Source organism: Hyaena hyaena, unplaced genomic scaffold (assembly GCF_003009895.1).
Source record: "Hyaena hyaena isolate Hyena2069 unplaced genomic scaffold, ASM300989v1 scaffold_144, whole genome shotgun sequence".
NCBI classification, from domain to species: domain Eukaryota; kingdom Metazoa; phylum Chordata; class Mammalia; order Carnivora; family Hyaenidae; genus Hyaena; species Hyaena hyaena.
In genome coordinates this window covers 881471-905605 of record NW_024080776.1, presented here as the reverse complement: position 1 = coordinate 905605, position 24135 = coordinate 881471, and the positions used below count along the sequence as shown (strand labels likewise).

The 24135-nt window shown below is 45.5% G+C and overlaps 1 protein-coding gene across 1 annotated transcript in view; it reads right to left on the bottom strand.

Moving 5' to 3' along the window:
- Window positions 1-4617: 4617 nt before the first annotated feature.
- Window positions 4618-24135, bottom strand: part of RIMKLA (ribosomal modification protein rimK like family member A) — a 30291-nt gene continuing 10773 nt past the window's right edge. The window contains exons 2-5 of the mRNA XM_039238721.1: window positions 18321-18551; window positions 13300-13386; window positions 7953-8156; window positions 4618-6633 (exon numbers count right to left, since the gene is read on the bottom strand). Coding sequence (XP_039094652.1) covers window positions 6332-6633; window positions 7953-8156; window positions 13300-13386; window positions 18321-18551 — 824 coding nt within the window. The 3' untranslated portion in view covers window positions 4618-6331. The remainder of the gene's footprint in view (window positions 6634-7952; window positions 8157-13299; window positions 13387-18320; window positions 18552-24135) is intronic.

Below are 24135 nucleotides of genomic sequence, written 5' to 3'. Positions count from 1 at the left end.
GCTGTAAAGCTGCTGTCTGCCAGCTTTTATCTCCTGGCACAGAGCCATGGTCACGGGCAGGAGCTGTTTGTGTGATTGCTGACGGGGAAGAAATCAAGAGGAAAGGAAGCTGCTGAAGGCTAGGCATGTGGCTAAGTGCTTCACATTCAAGATTGTGTTTATTTATCACATGTAGAGGAGAGAAACAAAGGTTTGGCAAGATTTAAGTGACTTTCCTGAGGTCTCACAAGCTAGAAGTCGGGGTGTGAACTGGGGATGTCCATCCCAACTGACACCATTGACGTTAGTCCTCGTTGCCTTCCTTAAAGTGTGACGATCCTGACAGCTAGTTGTGGTGATGCCCGGCTAGCAGAATGGGAATGAAATATCACCTTGAGAGATGACACTCGAGTTTGTCTTGAGGAGGGAGCTATCCTTGTTCAGGGAAATACCTTTAATTAGCCAGTGGTGGCGCGCCTGGGTGGCTCAGTTAAGTGTCTGACTCCTGGTTTCAGCTCAGGTCATGATCTCACGGTTCATGAGTTCGAGCGCTGCATCGGGCTCTGTGCTAACAGCATGGAGCCTGTTTGGGATACTTTCTCTCCTCTCTCTGTCTCTCCCCTGCTCAAGCTCTTTCTCTCTTAAAATAAATGAATAAACATTAAAAAGAATTTTTTAAATAAGTCCCTTGTTGGAGAAGGGAAAATCTTAAAGGTAAGGGCATTGGCCAAAATCAAATTAAGGAAAGGACTGGCGATGCTGTCGTACAGAGAACATAAATGAATGGGGTCTCTCCCAAGAAGGGAGACAGGTACTTGTGGCGTGGAAGGTGATGGGTTCCTCTGTAGCGTTTCAAAAGAGCATTTAATGAATGGGAGTGCCACGTCTGCAATGCAGTTTCCTCTCACATCCTTGAAAGACACATAACCACACTCATGGGCACGCATGCGCGTGTGTGTGCATACAACACACACACACATACACATCACACTGGCTCATTTGAATTTTTTGTATGTGAAAACAGGGAACAGAACGGAGCTTCGCATCAGCCGATGCACTGCAGGGATGAGACTCCATCGTTGCTTAAAATGAGGTAGCAGACGTCTGGGGCCATTTGTGGCTGCCACAATGTAAGCGCCTTAGAAATCGCAGACATCCCAAGGCCTGGTTATCAGACTTGTCTGGATCTCCAGGGGTAGACGGTCCTCAGCTGACAGGAGGGCTACAAGAGGTAGGGACCTGGCCCGGTGGTTGGCTGCAGGTGGCTGCACCGTGGGGCTGAAGTACGAAGTGGGAGCGCACTTTTGACTTTGTGGCTGACTACAGCGGGAGCATGTGTGCCAATCGTCAGGGGTGCCTGACGGGAGAAATGCGGGACTTTCAAGCCCTTGGCTTCCACGGAGGCCCATAAAAGCCTCTATAAATCCAGGAAATTCCACAGAGAGGAAACAGAAGCCAAACGGGGGCTGAGGGAGCCTTCAGCCAGCTCAGCGGGAACCTTCCCCTCTCATCTCTCACTGATGGTGTGAGGCGGGGCTAAATGGTGTTAGCCAGTCTGAAGGCCCAGGCCATATGCCAGCTTGCACCATGGGGAATCTCATACACACCTGCGGGGCTCTCATTTACAAGCCATCCAAGAGCCGAACCCTTCAGAGCTGGCACATCTACACTGTGTTGATCCAGAGCAGAGGCTCAGCGGGAGAAAGGTCAGAGGGCAAGTCCAGGATGGGAGCAAGTGCTGGGTGTCAGGGAAGAACAGAGGCACCTCAGGCAGTAGGCTCAACCACAATGGGGAACCGGACGGCCCGGGCCCCAGCCCTGTGGCTGACTCGCTAAGTGGTCTTGGCCTCTGGGATTCAGATCCTCCATCTATCACATGGGTAACTGAACTGGTGTCCAAGGTGCTGTTGTTCCTGTGTCCTCAGATCTGGCTTGATGGGTGACTTCCCCAGTGTTGCCTCGAAGCACAGTGAACGTGAAATGGCACAGTGAGACCACCAGCCGGGGCTGGGATGCTGGCACACGGGCCCCGGAGAGTGCCACATGTGGGCACAGGAACCACGCTAGGAGAGGGAAACGGGAAAGCTTGAAGGAACGTTTTCGTACTCAGCTGTGTGAGTTTTGGAAGGGAGGGCTGCAGGGTCCGACTGTAGACTTGGAAAGGAAGAATAATATAGTTTTAAGGAAGTATTCAAACAGTGTGTTCCTGAGATGGGGGTTCTCTGGGTAAAAACACTTTAAAGTCGTGATCTGATCTGGAATCTCAGAGGCAAAAACAGGACCAGGTTTGCTGCAAAGCTGCAACAGCAGATCGAAGAACACTAACTTCAGGGACAGTGACAAAGACGGCTGTTGTCAGAGCTCTTCCCCAAACATCTGCATAGACTTAGAGCAAATAGAAGCCTCACCTCCAGGTGCAAAGGAAAGTATGAAGCTGAAGTGCCCTGTTATACTGGCTTTGGGTTCACTGACATGGCTCCTTGGACCCACCTCAGAGAGCTGCGGCTCTGGGCTTGCCTTCACATGGTATTCTGGTCATTAACTTCCAGAAGGGCCAGCTGTTGCTTAGGAGATCCTGGAGTCCCCAGTGAGTTGCTTCAGTCCCCACTGGATTTGCGTCAAGACTGGCATTCATCAGGACGTAAAGTGCTAGAGGATGTCTCTCCCACTTCCTCAGGGTTGATAAGAATCCGTGCATCTCATTTTCCTTCTACAGAAGAGTTGCAAAGATCCCTACTTCTAATGAATACATGTGCATGATTCTTTCCTTAAACAATCCACAGAAGAGCCATTTCTTCTTCCTTCCCCCTGGAATTCCACATGATCTCAATTTCTTATTCCTTCCTATGAAATGCCACAGAAGTATTCAAGACCTTTCTCCTTCGCTTTCCTCCTCGTTCCACCCCCAAATGTTAAGGAATCCTCTCTTAGCTGGAGTCAGGGAGTCTGCAATGGTGACAGTAAGAGCTTAGGATCCACATACACTGTTTTATCGGATTTTAAACACCTAAAGCCCCAATCCCACATTCTGGCAACCCCATGCCCTCAGCAATCAGACAGATAGCATGAAGATATTTTTCCCAAGTGCAGGATCATATATATTCTGAGTGACTGAGCTATTGGCATTCAAGTTTTGACCAGTTTCAAGATAATGGGAAGACCGTGTACAAACACTGCAATTTATGTTATACAAGGAAGACCATTAGTTGACATGAGAGTCAGGAGTTTCAGGTTATATACGATACACCCAGAAGGCTGTTGGAGTACACTGAGAGCCTTCCTCCTTTCGGGTGGTGAGGACTCTGAGAAGCTGCATTTTTTTGTAGGCCCCCTGACACTGTTCAGTGTGTGCTGCTGCCAAGAATTCATGGCCTCTTTCTTTCTTAACTCCCTCCGGGGAGGGGTGAGGATAAACTTATAAAACCAGATGTGGGAGGTATTCTTTTGCCACCTCCCACATGACATACGTCTCATTAATTAACTCATGTCAACCTCAAAGCACCCCCAAGAGGTAAATAGAGTCGGCATCTCCCCGATCAGCAGAATGGAAAAATGGAGGCAGAATCCACCTGACTGCACAAGGTCAGTCAGCTGCTTAAGGGGAGAGCCAGAACCGAGATTTTGCTCTGAGCCTCATGTTCCTTCCAGCAGGTCTTGTAGGCAGCTGTACCAAGTGTGGCCCAGACACGTGACTGAGGCTCACAGGGCCCATGGCCAGTAGGGGAAATCCTTGAGGGGAGCTACAAGCCAGGTGCATGACCAGCTTTCTCTGCTTCTAGGCCAGGCCAAATTTCAAGCAATGGTGCCAATGACTCTAGATGTCACTAGCAGCTGGGAGAGGAGCCCCCTGTGACAGATCCGGAAGCACCCTCTAGCTGCTCTGCCTAGGACAGGGCCCGCTAGCATCCTTTTAGATAAAGTGGGGAGATTGGGCTTACACTGAACAGTGGGAATGAGCGAATGCAGCTTCCAGAAGGTCATCACCCAGTTCAGATGTTTATGTAGAAAGCATCTGGACAATTCAACAAGAACAGACCTAAAACTGTCCTCCCAAACCCACCCTGAGTGGTAGAGATAAGGTAAGTGTCGTAACCTGTATAAAGGTGAAGCGTTATCATTCGTCAACTGTACAGTTTACTAGAGTTACAACTGAGTGGCATGCACCCTATGTTAAACTGCATTTAGACTACGGTGGTGCAGTGCATCATCTCCAACACACGGAGCCAAACGTTTTTCAATTGTCTAAGTATTACTTGGTGAGATGTGCTTTTAGCTACAATATTTTAAAAGCCAATTTCTATTTAGATGTGTTGTGAAAAAATGTAATAGTGTTGACTTTATACACATTTTTACATTTATAGCAGAGTAAGTACAGGAATTTTTTACACCCAGATGGGTGTCGCTGCCTTCAAACTAGTCACCTTGGGAAGAGGGAGGTTTAGTCCAAGTGAAGCTGACTGTAAGTCAGACTATTTCTAGAGTCTTCCTTGGAAACTGTCCACTTGTGAGCTTCCTCAATATTGGTAGGTCTTTGTCCTTTACGGGCAGATTTATGCTTTGAGGAATGATTTTTTTTTTTTTTTTGAGAGCCAAAGAGCATTAGAAGATATGTCGGACAAATAAAATGGGTGACAGAGCTTTTTTTTTTTTTTTTTTTTGAGAGCCAAAGAGCATTAGAAGATATGTCGGACAAATAAAATGGGTGACAGAGCTTGGGACTACCTCTCGGGAGGAGTGTTGTGAAAAATGAGGTCTCACCGTGCAATCTCTTACCTTGCACGGCTTCAGAGATTATTCCAAAGAGGAATTCTATGTGTTCTTGGCACAGGCAACACCACAGCTCAAGAGTATGATCTCTCAAGGAAATAGGAGGTTATGGTAACTCTTGAGGGCTTATCCTTTAGTGTGTTTGGTTGAAAAGGGAGCCTTGCTCATTCTCATATAAGCAGAAATAGAAAACTCTATCTCATGCCATAATTTCTCCCAAGGGAAGGATCATCATCTACTGCTTAAAGTGTTAAAATGAAAAGCACTTGGTGTCATGTCTACAATACCCAACACCGACCTCCCCTAAATGTGCAATGGGTAATTCCTAATACCTGAGTCTCCTCAGTGTGGAAAAATGGGTAAGGACTAGCAGGTCAAGGGGACGAGAGTGTGTTTCCAATGGCTCTATCTACCCAACAGTCTCACAACACCAATGCATACAAGAAAACCTCCTACAGCTAAGCAGTACACAGTTTCAGGAGAGAAGAGGAAGAATGATGATCTTCCAATAGCTTCTATGACAAAAACCCACCGGATTCTGGATGACAAACGAACAGAGTCCATTGACAAGAAAGTTCATGGTGTTCGAATCTAGTGCACGCTTAAGAAATAAAGTGTGTGGCCACTAGCTCATTGAAGTGCATTTCCAGCTGAGGCCAAAGGCAGCAAAGGCGCAAGAGGCTGCTGGGGCTGGCATTAGTTGAAGCAGGGTCTATAAATTTGGAGCGGCAAAGCAATTTGTAGAAAGCCCCAGTTATGCAGCAGGGTATCTGCCGACCAGTGAAGTCAAAGAACGTTCGATCTCGAGCTTTCTACAAAGTGCTTCACTGCTCAAGAGGAAGCTCCCTAAAACACCATATCCTGAGTGTCAGAGAAATATGGCCAAGATGGTGATTGACGGGGAGCAGAGACTGATCCTCTCATAGTGTTTCCTCTCACTGTGTATTCTCCACACATCACGCACACACACTTAATGGAGGACACATAACCGCAGTCACATTCGGTCTCTTCTGCACCCGCCTCCGTCCGGTGGGGGCTTCTGAGTACAGTATTTCCAGGAGCCGTTCTGACTTAACGGGCTCTGCTGATCACAGCCAGAAGCAGCAGCACAGAAGTCAGTGCCTTAAAGGCCAGCCGTATATCCAAGTGCTCGCAGCAGACGTCTGTCTCAAGTTGATCAGTCGGGATGTTGCTCGTGGTGAGGGTTTTTAGATTAGTCTTCGTAAAAACCAAAAAGCTAAGCCGTTTGCTTAAGTCATCGTTAGAAAGAATGCTGAGTGCCCAGATGGGATTTCTAGGTTCTGTGCAAATGAAATCACATTAGTCCGGATTTTATTCACTCAAAACTATAGGGAAGCGGTAGGATTTGGTTTAAATGCTGCCAAAAAGCAGAAATTCACTTAAGTTTTAATTCGGAAGCAATCCTGGTGTTAATGTTGTAGCCGGGTTCAGGCAGCACGGGGGGCGGGGCCCCCGTTGTGCTCATTGAGGAATCCCGGACCTCTCCCAGTTCAGGCTCACTCTCACTGGAGGTAGACCCATTGTTGATGGCGTAGACGCTCTCTGCAACTCCCTGAGCTGAAGCTCAGCCCTCTGGCTCTTTCTTCTCCCTGGGACTGGACAGTCCCGGGAGGACAGCCATCTTGCCAGTCTGCCTATTGGGCAGCAAGGACATGGTGTAGTCTGCGATGATGCCACCCACATCTAAATTGCATGCCTGGTCGAAGGCTAGGAAGCCGACGTTGGCGTTTGCCTCACACACCACAAAGGAGCCATCGTCCATGATGAGGAGATCGATGCCACAGAAGTCCATGCCCAGGATGTTGGACACCTGAATAGCCAGCTGCTTGCCTTGTTCTGTCAGCGGGCACATGACGCCCACACCGCCTGTGGGGAAAGCACGGTGACATAATGGTGACATCAGACACTAGGGACACCATGACCCTTCAAAGGAGATAGGGGAATGCTGAGGAGGGGCTGTGAGACGGGCATTTCCACTACTCACAGAAGGGCTGTCTGAAATCAGAACATCCTTTGGGAAAACAATAGGATGATGTCTTATCTAAGAGTTTTTAAAATGTGTATTTCCTTGGACCCACTCATCGTACCACTAAGGAAATAATCTTACATAATGGAAAAAAGCTTTATGCACCAAATTGATGGTAGAGTTATTTAAAATACTGGAAAATCAAAATACTTGTATAGAGCAGGCACTCAGTAAATATTTGTTGATAAATAAATGAAAAGCTGCAAATATCTCATAATAGAGGCAAGCAGCGTATTTTACAATCATCATTAATAATAATGCTTGTAGAGAGCTTGTGATCCTTTGGAAAAACACTTGGAAGCATGAAAGACTATGCAGTATGACCACGACTATGCAAAACGATACTGTGGTTGGGGCTGCCTGGGTGGCTCAGTCAGTTAAGGGTCTGACTCTTGGTTTCAGTTCAGGTCGTGACGTCATGGTTGGTTGTAAGATGGAGCCCTGTGTCGGGCTCCGTGTTCACAGCACAGAGCCTGCTTGTGCTTCTCTCTCTCTCTCACTCTCTCTTTCCTTCTCTCTCTCTCTTCTTCTCTCTTTCCTTCTCTCTCTCTCTCCTTCTCTCTCTCTCAAAAATAAATAAAAACATTAAGGAAAAAACCCCACAAAAAACAACAGGTTCATAGGATGGGGTTATGCATTTGACCCAGACATAAACAGCAGCTTTCTAATAATGTCGTGTGTATAAGAAAAACACAACTTTCACTTACAATGTAAAAGCAGATTATACTCTCCTCCTGCCATGCATCAGTGTAACCTTCATTATTTCTTGCCTGAGCTACAGTATAATCTTCTGAACTCATCTTCCTGCCTCCTGTCTTATGCCTTCGATCCCTCCTCTACCCACGTGTAGACACGGACCCTCCTGTCACCCCCCACACTAAACCCGAGTCCCCACACCCCGGACAGGGTTCAACCTCGGTGTCCCCTGGCCTGACCTCTATTATAGCACTAATACCTGTCCGTCCCTCTTTTGGACTGCTCACTGTGGCAGGAAAGGGCTTGTTTCTAATTCTTCTCTGTGATCCTGGTGCCTAGTAGAGCATCTGACAAGATAGGAGGGATCCATCCATCCACATTTACTGAATGGGTGCAAACATCCTAATAAAAATCCTGGGGCCTCCCGCAACCCACACCCTGGCTGTGAGCTTTTATACCTTACCAAGAGAGCAGTTGCTTTGCATCCGTCCGTCTGTGGAGCAGCGGAGCATAGAGCCTATCACTCGGCCCCCGACCACCACCACACGGATGTCTTTGCCATGTGACTCCTTCACATACTTCTGGAACAGGTAGGGCACATCATGGCGGATCAGATGGCAGATGTCTGAGAGGTGATGTTTATCTCTTGCAAGAAAAACAGCTTTTCCTTTAAGAAGAAAGACACAGAGCAGGGGTAGTTACAGAAGCCTCTGAGTCCCGTCCTTGCCCTCTCATCTCCCTCCCCTGAACAGCTGTCAGTTCTCCCTGAACTTGCCTTCTATTTCTCTGACCAGACTCTCATTTGTTATCAAATGGCGGCCGAATCTTATTTTCTTTTGGTTTTACTCAAGTCCCTCTCCCTTGACCACTTTTTTTTTCAAGATGAAATAATAATGTATTCCAGAGACACAGAGAAGGGGCCCAAACCCAATCCTAAGGATCTAGTCAATTCAGTTCCAAAAGCAGTTTGCATCTCCTAGCACCCCAGGATGCTGATTAGGCAGAGTCCATCTCCAACCCCATTTATTTAATCTTCCCAAACCTCACACTGGGCTTGAGGCACAAAGCAGGTGCCGATCACTGCTTATGGAATGTAATTAACTGAACACACTTCAGAGGAATTCCAAGTCTCGGTGGAGAGAGACCCGCCAAAGGAAACTACAACACAGCATGACACAGCATTAATAGAGGTCTACGCAAAGTGCTGTGGGAGTTCAAAGAAGGAGTCACTGACAGACTCCTTCCTCCCTTTAAACACAGGAAGCTTCTTATTTGGCTCTACCTGTTCAGTTCTAAAAGGAATGACCTATACTTCTACTGCTGTCTAGGGAAAGCATTCCTTCTTGATTCCCAGGTCTTTATTTTCTGCTTGGATCACCACTGCTTTTATAACTATTCGGCACCTGCTTTCCTTCTGCATATTAGCCAACAGATCTGAGCAAGAGCTTCTGATGTCTGCCAATCTGACATAAGCATACACAGTCTGAGCCTTCTTGTTAGCAAACATGGAAAAAAAGACATGGGTTTCCTAAGATGTGGGTCACCACCTTTAAAAGGAGTGGGACCCTTCTTAAATCTTAATAAAAAGAGTGATGGGTATCAGGCTCCAGTGGCATAGGAGACTGAGAAGTAACCTCCAACACATGTCACCATCACTGGACACCTGGCACCAGGAGATCTGGCATCTGACAATAGATGGCTGGGACTTGAGAAGAGGCACTGGGGCTTCCCTGGACATTAGGTAGGATTTTCAGCAGAAATGGGTGCTCGATGTAGGGACTTGGTTCCTGGCAGGTTCTGGTTCAGGGCTGAGCCTGCAGTTACAGTTTTCAGGCACAGAGAAAAAGGGGAAGGGGGTGGGAAAGAGGACTAAGACTAGTTAATCATCTACCATGTGCCAAACCCTTTGTTTTTTTTTTTGTTTTTTTTTTTTATGATTTCATTTACACTTCATACTAGCCCCAGGAAGCCATTAGAACAGGAGAGTTATTACTGTTTTACAGTAGAAATAAAGGTCTACAAGATTAGTAACTTTCTCAAGGACACAGCCTATACCATTCCACTGCCTTCTTCAGATTTATTTCCATATACTAAAGTCTAATAGCTGCTATAATTTGTTTACTCCCAATCCATTTTCCCTAAGATACTATGTATTATACTAGCAGCAAACAATTTGAAAATTAAATTAAGAACACAAATACAGTTACCATAGCATCAAAAGGAACAAAAAAAATTTAGGAATGAACTCAACTAAAGAAGTACAAGACTTGTCACCAAAAACTATAAAACATTTTTGAGAGAAATTAAATATCTGAATAAATGGAGAGACATCCCATGTTCAGGGAACTGAGGACTTAATTCTGTTATGATAGTAACACTCAAACTGATCTCTAGATTCAGTGCAGTCCCCCCACCAAAAATTCAACTTCTTTTTTTGCAGAAGTTGACAAGCTGATCATAGAATTCACATGGCAATGCAAGGGATCACAAATATCCAAACACAATCTTGAAAAAAAAAAGACAAAGTTGGAGGACCCATGCTTCCCAATTTCAAAACTTACTACAAAGTTACAGTAATGAAGACAGTGTGGTCTCGCATAAAAAGATACAGGGATCAAGGGAGAATAGAGAGCCAATAATAAACCCTCACAGATGGTCAGGTGATTTTTGACATGAGTTACAAAAGTATCCAATGAGGGAAAGAATATTCTTCAACAAGTAATACTGGTGAAACTGGATATCCACATGCAGAAGAAGGAAGGTGGACTCCTTTGTCACACCATATACATAAGCTCAAAATGGATCAAATACCCAAATGTAAGAATGAAAACTATAAAACTCTTAGAAGGAAACACAGGGGTCAATCTACATGACCTTGGATTAAACCACCAGAAAATGACATCTGAAAGCACAAGTCGCCCACGGAAAAAAAAATAGACATGTTGAACTCCATCAAAATCAAAACCTTCTGTGCATTCAAGGACGCTATCAAGAAAGTGAAAATGAAGAGCTACAGGGTGGGGGGGCAATCTGTTCCAATTATGTTCGTATGTCACGAACTCTTAACACAGCAATAAAAAGACCAACAGTCCAAGTGAAAAGTAGGCGAAGGATTTGAATAGACAGTTGTCCAAAGAAGAGCTACAAATGCCCAACAAGCACATGAAAAGCACATGATGTTCAGCATCATTGGTCATCAGGGAAATCAAAAGCAAAGTCGTGATAAGATACCACAAGAATAAAAACAAATCACATATTTGCTAGTCGCTAAGAGGGTAAATCTTAAAAGTTCTCATCATAAGAAAAAGGTCTATAGCTCTGTATGGTAATGGGCTTACCATGATCATTTTGCAATATATACAAATATTGAATCATTACGTTGTACACCTGAAGCTGATATTCTATTGTACATCAATCATACCTTAAAAAACCATTTAAAAATAAATGAAGTGGGCCCCTACATCACTAATGCTTGGGAAATATGGATGTTGGCTTGTGGCTTGCTTTTATGGTGGAAGTATGGGGGCTATTTACTTTATCTGTCAAGGCAAAAAGACATTTATACATGTGTATTCTAAGAGGTAAGCCTGCCCACTTTTCAGGCTGCAAGCTTTCAAGTTAATATCTACAATCAAAAAGTTTTATTTAGTACTCCCAAAAAATCAATCATAAATGAATGAATGAATAAAATATGGGTTGACAGGATGTGGAGAAATTAGAACCTTCATACACTGCTGGTAGGAATGCAAAAGGACATAACCAATGTGGAAAACACTTTAGCAGTTCCTTTAAAGTTAAACATGGAGTTAGCATATTGGTCCAGCAATTCCATGCTTAGGCAGATACCTAAGAGAAATGAAAACGTATGTTCACATAGAAACTTATACACACATGTCCATAGCAGCCTTATATACAATAGCCACAAAGTGGAAACACGTCAAATGTCCATCTTCTGGTGAACAGATAAACAAAACGTGGTCTATCCATATAACAGAGTATTACTGAGGGACAAAAAGGGATAAAATACTCTTCCATGCTGTAATATGGGTGACCCATGAAAACATCAGGCTAAGTCAAAGAACCCAGACACAAAAGACCACAGAGGGTATGATTCCATTGATAGGACATGTTCAAAATAGGCAAATCCATAGATACAGCAAGTAGATTAAGTGGTTGCCAGGGGTGAGGGGAAGGGCAATTGCAACTGACCCCTAACAGATATAGGGTTTCCTTCTGGGATGGAAATGTTCTGAAATCAGATAGTGGCTATGGTTGTACACAACAGTGAATATACTAAAATCCACTAAAATGTACACTTAAAAAATTGTGAACTGTTCGTTATGTGAATTACATCTCATTTTTTGAAATGTTTGACAGTACGATGAGTTTTATTTAATTTCCATTTATTGTCTAGCTGACCTTTCTACAACACAAGCTCCCTGAGGACAGGAGTTTTTGTTTTGTTCCCTTCGGTGACCCCAGAGCCTAGAATAGTGCCTGGCAGTCTGTAGGCACTCAATGCATATTAGCTGAATTTTAAATTCTGTATATTTTATTAGTACAATGAAAAAAACGGGACGCTGAACTTCAGCACTGTAGCATCTCTGAATAGCACTGAGGGCCCCACCTTGTCCCCCAAATTCATTTCTCTTTCTCCTCGACAGGACCCCTTGGTTCCCACGAGTTGCTTTGCTCACACCTGCTTGTGTGTTTTCTCTTCCTTCTTCCAATTTGAATTGCACACTCCAGCCTAAGTCTCCTTGCCCACCAGCGAACCCTGCCCTGCCTCGTGGCAGAGCCAGGGCCCCTCTGTTGGGTGCAAGCGGGTGCTGGATGAGCCTGCCACAGCGGCCATCACCCTGCAAGGCCACAATCTCTACTCTCTAGGCACTGGAGCTGCCTGAGAGCAGTGACTGTGTCCGGTTCATTTCACCGCCCAGTCCCTACATTACAGGAACTGCCCAGGACTCGTCTGTTCACGGTGTCTCCCTCACTGCAGATGCCCTAAGCATTTAAGTATGTCCCCTGGGCTGCACCAGGGGGTGCCTGCCCACGCGCTGCGGCAGAACTTCCTGCTGCAGCCAAGCAGGTGGGAAAGGCACATATACCTGTAACTGTCGTAAAGCACAGTACTGTGCTAGGGGCGTGGGCAACGTGCTATGCAAACACGAAAGAACAATTAATTTTGCCTGGCAGAGAAGGGGTGTGATTGGGGATGTGGAAAGGAAAGAGACAATAGCCAGGGCTGGCCTTTACCGGTGGCATCCCTAGGTGCCAGAGGAAGATGGCATTTCCAGCAAAGGAAAGAGGGTGGAGGTTTAAAGAGAAGAAAGTGCTTGGTCTAGCCAGTGAATAAGAAGTAGTCTGCAGCGGACTCTGGAGGGCTCACGTGGCCAGAGAAGGTTACAAAGGAAGGCTGAAGCTTCAGGGCCTTCAGAGCTCCAGGGGGAAATCTGGGCTTTGTCTGACAGGCAACAGGGCTCTGAGGAGGGCAGTTGAGCAAGGGAGTGACAAGAACAGATGTCTCAGAGAAATCACTTCCAAGGAAGAGAGGGTGCACAGGCGCTGAAGTTAGAGAGCCCAGTCAGAGTCAAGCCAGGAATCTGCTGCTGAGTCCAGGGAGTGGATGAGAAGGGTGGTGGGGACCAAGCAAGGACGGTGGGGACAGAGAGAAAGGGGACAGAGTAAGGACTACGTCGTGACTCCTTGAGGGACACTCTACTTTAAAGCTGCACTTCCACCGTGCCCGGTGAGGGTCTTGTCCCCGCAGAGGTGCGGCCCTAATGGAAGCCCAGGAGGGTGGCACTGACCCCGGTGTCCTCGTGTGCTCTTCACCACGACGGGGTAGCCCAGGGGCTCAGCTTCGTCAATCATTTTTGAAAAGTCTTCATGCCCACCTGCCAAGAAAAGGTAAATGTCAGTGAAGGTAAGGCCGATGGTCGGAAGTGGTCAGCCCAGCACTGCCCCCTCTGCGGGATGTCTCTCAAGGCCTCTTGTTCCTGATTAAAGCAATTCAAATCCATTCCATTTGACAGACATGCACGGTGCACCCACAATATATGTGGGAGTAGAGACATATGGACACCGGCAAGTATCCGGTATTTCAGCGTGGCAAAGGCTGCAATGGCTTTAGTTCATGTGATCCTCCTAACGATCCCATAGGCAGGACAGGTGTCCTTCCCTTTAAATTGGCTGTAGCAGCATCCCTTCTCATCAGGGAAATACAAATCAAAACCACACTGAGATACCACCTCATGCCGGTCAGAGTGGCTAAAATGAGCAAATCAGGAGACTCTAGATGCTGGCGAGGATGTGGAGAAACGGGCACCCTCCTACACTGTTGGTGGGAATGTAAACTGGTGCAGCCCCTCTGGAAAACAGTGTGGAGGTTCCTCAAAAAATTAACAATAGAACTTCCCTATGACCCAGCAATAGCACAGCTATTTAATTTACCCAAGGGACACAGGAGTGCTGATGCATAGGGGGACATGTATCCCAATGTTCACAGCAGCACTCTCAACAACAGCCAAAACATGAAAAGAGCCTAAGTGTCCATCAACTGACGAATGGATCAAGAAGATATCGTTTATCTATACAATGGAATATACATGGCAATGAGAAAGAATGAAATCTGGCCATATGTGGCAACACGGATGGAACTAGAGGGTGTTATGCTGAGTGAAATAAGTCAGACAGAGGACAGCTACCATATGTCTGCACGTATAGGAGAATTAGGAGGAACTTGATGGAGGACTGTGGAGGAGGAGAAGGGGAAAAATAGTTGGAGGGGAGGGAGAGAGGCAAACCAGGAGAGACTCTTGAATGCTGAGAACAAACTGAGGGCTGATGGGGTTGGGGGAGAGGGGAAGGGGGGTGATGGGCATGGAGGAGGGCACTTGTGGGGATGAGCACTGGGTGTTATATGGAAACCAACTTAACAATAAACTATTAAAAAAATAAAATAAATTTTTAAAAAATGGCTGTGGCAGAGGGTGCCTGGGTGGTTCAGCCAGTTAAGCAGCCAACTTTGGCTCAGGCCATGATCTCACAGTTTGTGAGTTCAAGCCCTGCGTCAGGCTCTGTGCTGACAGCTAGCTCAGAGCCTGGAGCCTGCTTCAGATTCTGTATCTCCCTCTCTCTCTGACCCTCCCCTGCTCACACAGTCTCTCTCTCTCAGAAATAAATAAAACATTAAAAAAAAAAGACTGTGATCGGCAGAACTCCAAGATGGCCCTAAAATTCCCACCACCTGGTTTACATGCCCTGTATAATCCCCTCTCTTGGGTTTGGGAGGGACCAGTAAATATGATGGGATATCATTCCTGTGATTAGGTTAATAATCAGTCTATGTTGAGTTGATAAAAAGGGGGAGGATTCAATATGGACCTGACCTAATCAGGTGAGTCCTTTAAAGGAAGGTGAAAAGTCAGAGAGACTCTCCTGTTAGCTTGAAGGAACAAACTGTCATATTGTTGAGAAGGCCACGTGACAGGGCCAGCAGTCAGCTTCTAAAAGCTGAGAATATCCCTCAGCTGATAACCAACAGGAAAGTAGACACCTCTGTCCTATAACCGCAAGGAATTAATCTCAACAACCAGTGAGCCCAGACTTCAGGTGAGACCACAGCCCAGCTGTCCCTTGATTCCAGCCTGGTGAGACCTGAGCAAAAAAGCCATAGCTATGCTGTGGCTTGACTTCTGACACTGTGAGATAATAAATGGATCTCTGTCTCTGTCTCTCTCTCTCTCTTTTTTTTTTAGAGAGACCCTGCGTGAGCAGGGGGAGAGGGCAAAGGGAGAGTGAGAATCTCAAGCAGGCTCCAAGCCCAGTGCAGAGCCCAACGTGAAGCCCAATCTCAACTCTGAGATCATGACCTGAGCCAAAATCAAGAGTCTGGCGCTCAACTGACCAGGTGCCCCTAAACGGGTCTTATTTTAAGCTGCTAAGTTTTTAGTACTTTGTTCTACAACAAAAGGAAACCAATACCCAAAGAAACTAAGCCTGGGGATTTGTCTCCACAGTTAAGGCATGGCTCAAAAGCCTGACTTACCTCTACTATACTATAATTCTTAATTTAAAAAATATGAATAATAATGTATGCTGAAATCTTTCCAAATTATTTCATAAACGTCTTTGATTTTCTATACATTTGCATCTTTGGGGGGCATGAGTCTGCCTGCCACAGGTGGTATTATAGTTCATCAATTTTTGCAAAGCAAAATACCCTGGAATACTAATAAGACCTGCCCTGTTTACAAAAGTGTTAATGATTAAAGCAAAACCACGATGAGGCCATGTAGGTAATCAGGAACATTGTCACGAAGACGACACTTTATTAGAAGGGAACTCCCACAGTCTCTCTAGTTTGCAGGCCACTCCCTGGCAGTGTATTCAATAAACTTCTTTCTCCTTAAAAAAAAAAAAAAAAAAAAAATAGAGAAATCCCTATTTCCTGACATCCACTGACATATTAAACTCCTCTCTAGCTATCCTTTTCCCTTCCCTTGTAAAACAGTGAAAGAAGGAGGGCTCCTTCTGATCCAAGGCCAGCCCTGCACCTGTGCTTAGATCCCTCTCCCTCTCACCTCCTTGGGGCTCTTGCACCATTAAGTGTGCTCTCTCCGGTGGGTCTTCAGCCTCCCGGTTCTTGGTTCCGTCACCATTTAAAACATGCCCAGTCGTCTCCCATCTCCAACAAACAAAATCCCCATTCTTGCCCCTGTATCATCCCTTAACTATAATCAGTTACCCAGATGGGTTTCCATCTCCTCACTTCTCATTCACTCCCTCATCCTTGACCCTTGATGGCATTGTCTCCCTATCACTAAACTGGACCTGTATTCATTTGAGTCCCCATGGCTAAGTCCAACACACACGTCTCAGTGCATACGCTACCTGTCCTTTCAGAACCAAACAAGACTTTTGATTATGCCATCCTTTCTGGAATGTTCTTTCCACTGGCATCGGGCACCTCTCCCTTCCCTCCTCACCTCTCCAAATGCTCCTGCTTGGTCTCCTCTATGTGTTCTTCTTCTTTTGCCCATTCTCTAAAGGGTTTCCTCATGAACTCTCTTACTAAATTTTATTTTTTATTGCTGTAAAATGTACATAAAATGTTAACCATTTTAGGTGTACAGTTCAGCCCTCTCTTCATTCTATACGTTTTCCCTGAGCAATTTCATCTGTTCTTGTGATTTAACGTAATGGAGGGCTCCAAATCCGCTTCCCTAGCCTACCCCTCTCTCAAGAGCTCCGGATCCCTGAATCTCCTACCTGCTGAATATTCTTACTTGCTCATACTACAGACACCTCAGAAAGAATATGTCCCAGACTGAAGAGGTGAGACATCTGGTTATCATCTCTGTCCGATAACCCCTCACCCCTCCACCCACCAATCTGTTTTTCCTCTTCCATGCTTCTAGCGGCAGTGAATGTTGGCTTTCACATCTGGCTGCCCAAACCAGAAACCAGAGTCACTCTCGATTCTCTGTATATTCTTCATACCCAACCAGTCATCATGTCCTGTTTTTTTTAAATCTCTTTCATAATTCCTAAATCTGGTCACTTATCTTCATTCTTACTATGGCCACCTTAGTTTAGACCATCACTGCTCACTTGGATGGATGGATGGATGGATGGATAGACAGACTCATTTTTAAGTAGGCTTCACACTCAGTGTGGAGCCCAATGTGGGGCTTGAACTCACGACCCTGAGATCAAGATGTGAGCTGAGATCACGTCAGACAGTTAACTGACTGAGCCACCCAGGTGCCCCTCACTTCAGTAGTTTAAAAAGTCTACTGCCACATACCTTGTCTCTACTCTGGTCTTGTCTGATTCCTTCTTCATACTGTAGCCAAAGTATGAAATACTAAAGTCTGATCGGGCCACCTCCTTGCTTAATGCCTTCTTGTGACTTCCTATTAGTCTTAGGATTCACCCTAATCTACTTCCCATGTCGTATATGGCTACTTGTTCTAGTTTAAATTTTTTTTTTAATGTTTATTTATTTTTGAGAGAGAGAGAGAAAGAAAGTGTGAGCGAGGGAGGGTCAGAGAGAGACACACACACATAGAATCTGAAGCAGATTCCAGGCTCTGAGCTGTCAACACAGAGCCCGATGTGGGGCTTAAACTCATGGACCACGATTCTAGGACCTGAGCCAAAGTTGGACACTTAACTGACTGAGCCACTCAGGCGCCCCCTACTCGTTCAAGTTTAAGTCTCAACTCCATCACCCTTATGTTCTACAAACTGCTCAAAGTACCACGCATCTGTCACGTTCTTGCTTGCCTCTAGGTTGATCTATATCCTGTTCTCTGTGTAGGGATCTATATCCTGTTCTCTGTCCCCGCTGCTTCAGCTGGATGACTTCAGCTTAGTTTAGATATTCTCTCTTTCAGGAAGCCTTCCTCAACATCTCCTAAACTGCACGTGGCGCCCTCCCGCGTATCCCGTACCACTTCGCACCGGTGAGGCCTTTGTTACACTGCCCTGACACTGCCACTGTACTAGCCATCCCCCACCTCTGGTGAACTGGGAACGCCTTCCGGGCGGGACCCTGTCTCATTGACTGCTATAGCCCAGTACCTAGTATGGTGGTTGGCACATAGCACGTACAAGATATATGTAGAGTGAGTAAATCACAGACAGAAAGAAGCAAAGGCTTTTCAGACAGAGGGAGCGACCATATGAAAGACTCAAGATATTGAACCACCTAAGAGGAACAGATTCACACTGAAAACCAAGATACTAGAGTGTTTCTGCGAAGAAAAAAACTTAGAGACACAGGTGGTGTGGAAAGTCAGGCTCCAATCCCAGGGACACTCACCATAGGAGAAGGTGTCTGGCATGGGAACCCCATGTCCGGCCAGCTCCTGGAAAGTCCAGAACTTGTTGACGCAGTTTAAAATGCTCTGGGGGCGGTTGACCAGGCGGCAGCCCAGCTTCTCCAGGTGGCGCAGGACGGTGATGTCGCTGTCCGACTGCACTGAGGGCGTGGGCACCCGCACGAGCACCACGTCTGGGAAAGTGGTAAGTGCCTTCTGGTTCAGCTGAAGACCTGCAATCGAAGGGCCAGAGTGAGTTCTGCACTTGCCGTGGTCCCTTCCCATCAGAAGAAGTGGTTCCAACCGACTCCTCAAGGCTTAGCCCAGCAGGGAGACGGCCTTGAAAATGGCACTGGGATATCCTGTAGTAATGAGAAAGCTACAGTCAACCCCGCACTCCACACAAACGGGCAGAGCATGACCATGAGGATACACAAAAGAATGAACAGGAAAAAAAAAAAGAAAGAAAAAGAGAAGCAGCATTATCAAGAATACTCCAAGTCAGAAGAATCCACAGGAGATTAACAGAGTCCAGCACCTCCCTTCCATGGAGCATGAGTATACTCAGAGGGGAGTGGCTTATGAGGCTGGAGACAAAATGACAAGGAAGCAGTGCAGCCCCCTTAAGGAATCCTTGCTAGTCTTTTATGACTTAACCTTTAAAAGTTTGTCTGGAGGGGCATCCGGCTGGCTCAGTCAGGGGAACAGGGGACTCTTGATCTCGGGGTTCTGAGTTCCAGCCCTATGCTGGGCATAGAGCTTACTAAAAAAAAAAAAAAAAAGTCTGTCTGGAATATTATATAACCATGCAAATGATTTTTATAAATATAATGGATGCAAAAATGCCAATGTTAAGCGGAAAAAAAAATAGAACACAAAATTATAAATACAAGTTAGAAAAGACTAGAAGGAAATATACCAACATTTTAATGATGGGTAAATGGGACTATAGGTAATTTCCTATTTTCAGCTTATCTGCATTTTCCAAGGTGTCTCCAAGTGCATATTCCCCTTGGGACAACAAAAATCTTAAAAAAAAAAAAATCTGCTAAAAATCAATTCAATGTTAAACAAAACCAGAACGCATCTGAAGAGAGCTGGTCCATACCACGTAAAGGCAACGGCAAACTGGGAGTATCTGGCTTGGAGAGGAGATTCGAGAGGACCAGGAGTTCAGTCTTCAAGTATCTGTAGGACTCTATGTAGAAGACTTACCTAATTTGTCTTCTCTGACCCCAAGAGATAAAGCTATCCATCTGTCTGTCTGTTCACTCCTGTATCCTCAGCCCTTAGGGCAGTGCCTGGTGCAGGATAGGCACTTGATGGCTGCTGAATTGTTCAGAGGCCCCAGGGAAATAGGGTTGGAACCACAGAGGCAGGAAATGGGATGGGGAGGGCAATGAGGAGTGAGTTCAGGGCATTACTTGGTCGGCCTTTGCGAACCTTAAAGGAGTCTCTAAAAGGCTCTACAGAAATTCTTTCAAACATAGTGTCAGAACCGTCTTATAGGCTTTAACCCAAGTGCCTTCTATTTCATAAGTGATATGCTATCCAAGCACGGAATTCAAAGGACACAAAAGATGCTGGTGAAATCACTTTTTCTCCACTGGGGGAATGAAGAATCTCAAAACAAAAGCTGAGAGCAAAACAAAAGTAAACAAGCAAAGAAACCAAAACCACAAAACCACTACACGGATCTAACCTGCACAGTTTCCCCTGCCTTCTAGAAGATGTTTCACCAATGGCACAAAAGGGGGTCGGTGTAATCACGAAGATGAATTGTTTTTAGTACTTCTGCGGATAGCGTGAACCCGAGGAACTAGAATAGAATTCTCAGGGGGAACTTATAAAGAGTATTCAGTTTACCTTCCCTTTGCCGTCAGAAAACAGTAGCATTTATATCGGCTTTTTCCTTTTGCCACTTACAGCCACTGGGGAAAATAATATAAAAGGAGAAGAAAAAAAAAGAGCAAACCCTCTATAGCATCCTCAAAACTGACAGAAGAAAGAAAGAAAAATATTCACGTTGGTGAAAATGGTGAGTAAACACGCAGGGCAAAAGCAACAGCCTGAGACGACATCGCACCATACGGCACCACATACACGTGAGGCGTTGGCACCATCACTGCACATTCGACGAAGCCAGCAAGGACAACTTAGGCAGCTTTCGTGCCCTCTGCCTTTGCAATAGAAAAGTGACCTAGAGAAACGAGAAGCAGCAGAGCCGTCTGGTGTTTAAATCTCAACACGAGGCCACACATGAACAGTGAAGCTTCTAGATGAGAAGAAAAGAATTCAATCGTTTCTGGAAATACCAACCACACGCGGACGGAGACAGCGCGGCCTCAAGCAGAGTCACGTACACCTAGGAAATCTTACCAGAACTCCATCTCGCTTCCCCAAAGGTAAATCTTTGGGCCTGGCTCATTCCAACTGAAGCCTTCAATAAATGAAGAATGGAACGGGGTTAAGTATAGCTGAAAAGACTCTACCAAGTAGTTAGACAGCTGTGGTCTCTGGCCATGCTGGCTTCTAGCTCTGTGCCGGGAGGGGTGGGACAGGTTAAGGAATTACATCTGCACGCCCAGCTCCTCTTCTGCCCAAGTCCACAGCTCCAGCGATCCTTGCCGTGGGCATCTTCACTTGCCCCGGTCATTCCTGTTCCCTTTGCCATCTAAACCTAAAGAAATCGCCGTTTCTAGAAGTAGTAGACAAAAGGCTGCCACTCACCCATGGCTTCACTGCAAATGGCAGTTCCACACAGCCAAGGCCAAGAACAACTTGAGTTTAAGGGTGGCCCTTGGTAAACCTGCTGCTGAATTCTGAGACCTTGGACCACTCAGGAATGGCTTCCCTTCTCCCCATTCAAACAGCTGCTCTCAGGAAAGGATCTGATAAACTTAAAAGACAGGATGCAGCCTAAATGCATCAACTTTCCCAGAGTCCTTACCATTCCTACTGCAATCTATAGGCCTCAAGCCAAGGGAATGAAGAGCCGATGCAGGACATCAGGGAGGGCAGGGCTCTGCCTGGCTGCCAACAGACGGAGGAAAAGCGCTCAGCAATGAGAGGCTCGTGCCCTCAAATAACAAATAACAAGATATTCATGCGACTAAGTGCCCCAGTGCTTTTGGGCATCACCTTGACTTAGGGGAACAGGGCAGGAGGAAGGGAGCAGAGTTGTTTCTGGAATAGTCGGGGCCTCCCAGACTCCCAGGGTCTCTCCTACATTGGGCCTGAAATTTATTGTTTAGTCTCAAACCACCTTTTTTTTTTTTTTTTAAGAACTAAATCATTCTGTCCCCAAACAGGTCAGTAAGACATGAAAAAGATCAGACCCCAAACTAGTTAGTACAGTGACCAACAGCCAATCTAGTCTAAGTCAATTGTTTAAAGCCATAACAATGTTTTCTTCATATTCCTTCTAAAAAGAATAATCTACTTTCATGGATTATTATATTCTGATTTCCTTTTGAACCCTGTTATTTACATTTGGAAATATTTTACTGCATTAAAAACAAGATAGGAAAACGGGATAACTTTTTCCAAAGAAGCGAGCCTGCTTTTTTCTAACTCACAGATCAGGCTCAATTAAGTTAATTCTACAAAACTAGATTTTTGCATTTGTACGTACCACAGCAAATATATGCACTTCATAATCTAGAGAAATAGCTTTAGAAAGAAGCAAATCATTCTTGGAAAGTAGGGCTCTAAAAATTAAAACCATTTTCAATCATTCACATCAATAGGAGGAAACAGAAGCACAGATAGTCAGAGGCGAGGCCACTCAGATCTGAATCCAGCTAGCATTTTTATTGAGCATCTGTTATAGTTTAGGTACTTTGCTAAGAACTTTCACACATATTATCTCAATTAAAGGAAAAATTCCTTGGGGTGCCTGGCTGCCTCAGTTAGCAGAGCATGCAGCTCCTCATTTCCGGGTTGTAAGTCTGAGACCCACACTGGGTGTAGACATTACTTTAAAAACATTAAAAATAAATAAATATACAAAAGATTTCATGTCATATGGATCCCTGAATTAGATCTGACTTCATTTTTTTAATTAAAATTTTTTAAAAAAATTTTTAATGTTTATTTATTTTTGAGAGAGAGACAGAGCACGAACAGGAGAGGGGCAGAGAGAGAGAGAGGACACAGAATCTGAAGCAGGCTCCAGGCCCTGAGCTGTTAGCACAGAGCCCAACTTGGGGCTCGAACCCACGAACTGTGAGCTCATGACCTGAGCCGAAGTCATGCTTAACCGACTGAGCCATGCAGGTGCCTGAGATACGACTTTTGCACACTGACAAGGAACTGGCGCATAATGGTTTACCTCCCAACATGTGCACACACAGCACTGTGCACAAATGCACACATCCTTGGCTTCACAAGAGAAAGCTTCAAAAGTAAACTGGTTTCAGGGCGTCTGGGTGGCTCAGTTAGTTAAGCGTTTGGTCATAAGCTTGTGGTCCATGAGTTTGAGCCCCTTGTTGGGCCCTGTGCTGATAGCTCAGAGCCTGGAGCCTGCTCCGGTTTCTGTGCCTCCCTCTCTCTGCCCCTCCCCTGCTCACACTCTCTCTCAAAAATAAATAAACATTAAAAAAATTTTTAAGAAGTAAACTGGTTTGTAGTGCACTAGATAAAAGCCTCCATGTACAAAGGAAGCAGCAGAGATAAGAAAATCACAGGACGCTATAGGATGACGGCAAGCAAGGACCTCAGGGCAGCTTTCAGGACCCCTATGTATATATTTTTAAATGTTTGTTTATCTTCGAGAAAGAGTTAGTGGGGCAGGGGGAGAGAGAGGGAGACAGGAGATCCCAAGCAGGCTCTGCACTGTCACTGTAAAGCCTGATGTGGGGCTCAAATTCATGAACCACAAGATCATGACCTGTGCCAAAATCAAGAGTCGGATACTTCACCGCTTAAGCCCTCCAGGCTCAGGATCGTGTAACAGCGGCTGGTAGTAAAGCTCTGAAAGCTGTCAGAATGAAAACGACAGTGGAAGTAAAGTAAGTGGATAATCCACAGAGTGCTTCACATTATCTCACTGTGTTATGAGGAAGATGTGTCATTTGAAACATGACCTGGCTCCTCTCAAGGCTCCAGGCTTTCCCTGTGTCTTTCTACCATACACCCCCTAGAAGGAAGTTATTTTCTCATAAGGAAGTTATTTTTATTTCTAAGGAGTAGATGCTATCGCCACTCTTCCTTCCCTTTTAATGTTCTTTGTTACAATGCCCAAAGAAGTTTTACCTCCACCTCATTAAAACCCACAGTCATTATGTGGCTGCTTTTGTTCTCCACCAACTGCTATTTTCAGGTCAACCTTTCAATTCAGTTCAACCTTTGGTGAACTGTCGGGGTGAGTCAGACACACTATGAAGCAGGAATACCATGCTGAACCAGGTGATCTCTGCCGATGAGGAGCTTATAGTCTTACAGACACAACGTAAATACTCATTCAGTCTGTCACTCAACACATCCATTCAGCAAATATCTATTTAGCAGCTACTCTGGGTGAGTCCACTGTTAGTTCGGGTGTCCCCAGGAGCGGTCCCGAGACGAGTGCAAGAAGTTTATTATTAGGATGGTAATTCCAGGAAACACGGCTGCGAGAGGAGAGGAGGGAATGTGGCAAATATAGGGTATGTTATCAAGTGAGTGACCGCCTTGGCAAACGGGGCTAATCTTGCTGCGTAACAGTAAGAAGTGGTTTAGTGCACACACCTCAGTTATCCCACCTGAGGGGTGACCCAGCTGACAATCGATAACTTTTGTGTACCAGCTCAGTCTGGTTGCAAGCTGCTCCAGGGG